At 37.4% G+C, this 4,293-nt stretch overlaps 1 protein-coding gene across 1 annotated transcript in view; it reads left to right on the top strand.

Annotated features, from left to right (window-relative positions):
• Nucleotides 1-3,752: 3,752 nt before the first annotated feature.
• Nucleotides 3,753-4,293, top strand: part of LOC112143297 (rap guanine nucleotide exchange factor 5) — a 17,533-nt gene continuing 16,992 nt past the window's right edge. The window contains exon 1 of the mRNA XM_024267145.2: nt 3,753-4,143. Coding sequence (XP_024122913.1) covers nt 3,964-4,143 — 180 coding nt within the window. The 5' untranslated portion in view covers nt 3,753-3,963. The remainder of the gene's footprint in view (nt 4,144-4,293) is intronic.

Raw genomic sequence — 4,293 nt, 5'->3', positions numbered from 1 at the left:
GCTGTCTGCTCGTTTGTGACACAAACAAACGCCACTGTGCATCCCCAGTCTGTTTTTTAGTGTTTAGTCTGGGGTTTACTATGAAAATGCATTCAAAAAGTCTGAACACAAAGTTTTATAATTAGAGAAAATAAAATAAAAATGTAAAAAAAAAAAAGTGGGATTTCACAAGTTTATAGCATCACAAGCTAACCCCACAATCTGTTTGTTCAGTAGAGCAATGTGCGGGTTAAATAATCGCTAAAAAAATAGTCTTAATTTTTGTGTTCTTTATATTTGACACACATTAAATGTGTTTTTTTAGTCAAGATTTGCATGTTTCATCCTTACAATTTTACCTTTCTGTCCCTATTAACCTTTCCCCTCTCCTTAGCTTGTTTACATTAAAAGTGGGGTCATCTGGACCCCACAAGACAGTGAGCTGACCTTTTTTTTGTCATTGATTTTTGAGTTTCACCAATGTCGGTGGCAGACATAAAATCCTGTCCACCTTTGTCCACATTTGTCATGGAAGGAATCACACATCAATATGTGGTTGGAGTCATCTGGACCCCAAAGAAAGCAGAAGGGTAAAGCCTTGTTTCCACTGAACGGTCTGGTCTGGTACGGGAAGGTAAGAAGTGGTACGGTAAGGTCCAGTTAATTCTGGTGAACGTTTCCACTCAGTTACTACAGCACAAACAAGGCTTTAGACTCCGTTTGGTGTAATCAAATCAATTAGTCGGAATTACACTCTTGTTCGATTGTTCCTCAGTATTCCACTAATCTTTGTCACATCTTTTTGTACCCCTAAATTTATATCGAATTAACTGTTTTTGCTTGTTTTTTTTTTTGTTTTTTTGTTAATGGCAATCTTATGAAAGTAAAAAAGTTTTTTTTTTGATGAAGCAGCTCCTAATTACTTAAATATCTTAGGAGCAATGAATTGTCTTGACTACTGAATCTCAATTCTCCGATTTGGTACAAACTTTATGTGCCAAATTTCCTGTCATCATGTTAATTGCAATTGATTAATACAGAAGAGAAAATCAGTTTAAGAAAATGTGGAGCCTGAAATACTATAAAAGCTAGCCAAACACAAAGCATTAGAAAACCAATGCTGTCATCTCACTAAATATGCATGACTTCCACATTAGGTGAAGAAGGGTGCATTGTTGCTCTCCAATGGGACAAATATGTTACCTTGGCCCCACTACAAAGGATATAAATATTCCAGTTATGTGGAGAAGAATGGTGTTCATTCCAGATGGTCAGGAAGCTCTCAAGACCTAAATAAATAGCAGAAACCAGCAGTGGTCCATTGTTGTGGGATGACACGACCTTAAAAGTCTGCTTACATTTACACACACAAAAAAGCATCTGGACGTCTCTGAAATACTTTTTTCAGATATCTCACAGTTTAATTGTCCCTGTGGAAAACTATTATTCATTTTTCTCATTCATATTTAACTGGAGAGATTCTGTAAGAGCTCTATAGAGTTTCATCAGGTTTTTTTTTTCCTTCTGCAGAGCTTGAGGGCTACAGTCGCGCACCTTCCAAGGATGTTGTGGAGCTCCCGTCTTTCGCTGTGCATTAGAGCAAGCTCACTAACAAGCCTAGCTTCAGGCAGTCTCACTTTGTAATTCATTTTCCAGAGAATCTGGGTCACTGTTGGCAAATTAAATCCATATTTTCCTGCTGAAAGAATTTTCCCTTTCCTGAGTGAAAGTGTATCAAACTTACATCGCATAGTACATTTCTGTCGAGTAACTTTACTTTATCGGAGACATTTTTTTTTATATAAGAAGAAACTTGTTTTGAGTGCAGTACTTCTGTGGTGCAACCAAAACATGTTTAATATTTGTTTATACAACAGGGGATATGATTTGATAACAATTTCCAATTGCTCACCCACAAAAAAGAAAGAATTATCTAAAAAGGAGCTTAGGTATTATTTAAATAAGGTACAATAAAAGTTTTTTCTTTAACCTGCAGTTTGTTTTGTGAACATTTTGAAGCAAAATAAAAAAATGCCCTTTGTGAGTTTCACATTACCTTGTTCGCAAACTGCACAAGACAGTCTCACGCCGTCAGGTAAGATTATCTATGGAAACCCAGGAGGGACAAAATCATAAAGAACTTTCGCAGACTCGCTTTGATCACGCACAGTACGTGACAAGAACTTCCAGAGAACACACCCAGAACGCGAAAGTTCTTCACGATTTTGTCCCTTCTGGCTTTCCATAGTTACCAATCCGTTCAAGAGCAATGTATATTGAGGAGGATTGGTTCATAGAGGTCAACTTGAACAGATTGTACGTATATATCATAAATAATATCAAATTGTTGACTCTTTTCTTATTTTTTTTCTAAATTGTCTTGTACTTTTTGAAGATGTCTTTCTGTTTTAATGCTACAAATTCTGTGAAGCAGTTTTTCCCCCCTAATGTTATCAGTGCTGCTTCATCTTCAAAATGTAAAGTTCCGTTAGCTGTCAAACACTTGTGTGTGTGAAATTTGTTCTCTGCATTTGATTCATCCTCTGGCAGAGCAGTGAGCTGCAGATTCAGGCGCGCTCAGTAACCATTTGGTGGTTCAACCCCCAAATCCAACTCCTTGATGCTGAGGGCCAATATGGCAGCATTGAGTTCCATTTTTAGAATATTTGGTATGACTCAGAATGGATTTGAACTTTCAATCTCGAGGAGCAACATTCTACCACAAGGCCCCTGAACCTCCAGCTGTTTCTTGAAAACGCCTTGAATTGTCTAAAAAAAAAAAAAAAAAAAAAAATCAAGGGGACAACTTGACCATAGAACATGGGAGCAATATTGTGTGACAGCAAATAAAACATCTTCACTACCTTAAGTAGTGACACCAACATGTCAAAGTCTCAGTCATTAGGGACTATATTGCACCACAAACTGATAAGATCTTTAACTACAGGCTAAAGAAGCTAACTGCACTGTTTGAATGTCAAGCTGTTCACATGAGCAATCTGTAAATGAATGGACTAACCCAAAGTGGTTAACTGTGTTTGCTGTTCTTATCATAAAGCGTCTCCTGAGAGTGTACCTTTAGTTATCCTGTTTCACATGTTTCCGTTTGATTGTTCTAGGTCTTTGTACCTGTTTCATACAATCTAAAATGAACTGTAATTTGTTTCTTACATGCCATTTCGAAACCACTGTTGAGCTAAAACAAAAAAGGGATGTATACTTAAGAAAAGAAAAGCTTTTAATACCCACAATTATTAATTTTTCTTTCATGACCCCTATGTCGTAACTAAATTCGAGTCCCTGATTGGTCAAAATTTGACCTTAAATGTTCATGAATGCAAAAGCTTTGATTGTGGAAGCCTGAAACATGTATTTACATAGATTTAACATTGTAAGTAGCTGCTTGAACATACGTTTGTGATTAATATATTGGTTTTTAAGAGGTAGAAACCCAAAGACCACACTAGCTCAACAGATTCAAGAACAAACAGCCTCTTTGTTGTGAGTTTACAACACATTACGTAGTTCTGCGTATTTTTATTTTTTTAAATATAAGATGGAACAATTGAGAATTGTTTTCCTCTAAAATCATTAATACATCTCCACCCTAATAAGAGTTTGACGTCAGCGAGTCCTGACTCTCTCCTCCTTTCAGGACTTTTGTGAAACTTCCTTTTTGGGTCTGTTTGGCTCAACAGATGTTTCCTGATCTCCCCGTGTTTGTAGTTCACTCCCCTCCTCTGTGGTAAAAGACACTCAAAAGAGACTGAAAGGGAGTTTCTTTACAGTCAACCACACAAGGAGATACCTGGAGCCCAACCGCTATGGTCTGTGTCTTTCTACACTACAAGACTGAAGACGTTGATGAAGAAAAACTTTTTGATCTAGATTGCATATGAAAAGAAAACTGTTGGACTCTCCATTTTTTTCTTGCCGTTTGTGGTTCACTGAACAAAGTCGAGTCACCTGCGTTTTTGGAGAAAAATGTCGTGGGATTGCGGCCTGAGATATATGTTCGCTGTGCCCCCTGCGCTGCATCAGGGGAATAAGTGCAGCTTCCTTGAAAAGGAGGACCTGTCCAGACTGGAGATGGTCCAGAGGCTGGCAAAAGACGGCTGCCGGTTCTTGCAAAATCACAGCAAGAGCCCAGAGAAGGCAAGTGAGGTACGTTTCTAAAAGCTATGGAGTAAGAACTGCAAAATTGGATTATAAGAGAATAAAAAGAGCCCTGTTTCATGAAAAAAAATGTAAATTTTCTCTATTGCATGAAAAAATAATCTTATAACAAAGCTTTTCAATAGCAAAATAATCTAA

Source organism: Oryzias melastigma, linkage group LG16 (assembly GCF_002922805.2).
Source record: "Oryzias melastigma strain HK-1 linkage group LG16, ASM292280v2, whole genome shotgun sequence".
Classification (NCBI taxonomy): Eukaryota; Metazoa; Chordata; class Actinopteri; order Beloniformes; family Adrianichthyidae; genus Oryzias; species Oryzias melastigma.
The sequence above is the reverse complement of the archived record's forward strand: the minus strand, read 5'-3'. Positions and strand labels throughout refer to the sequence as shown.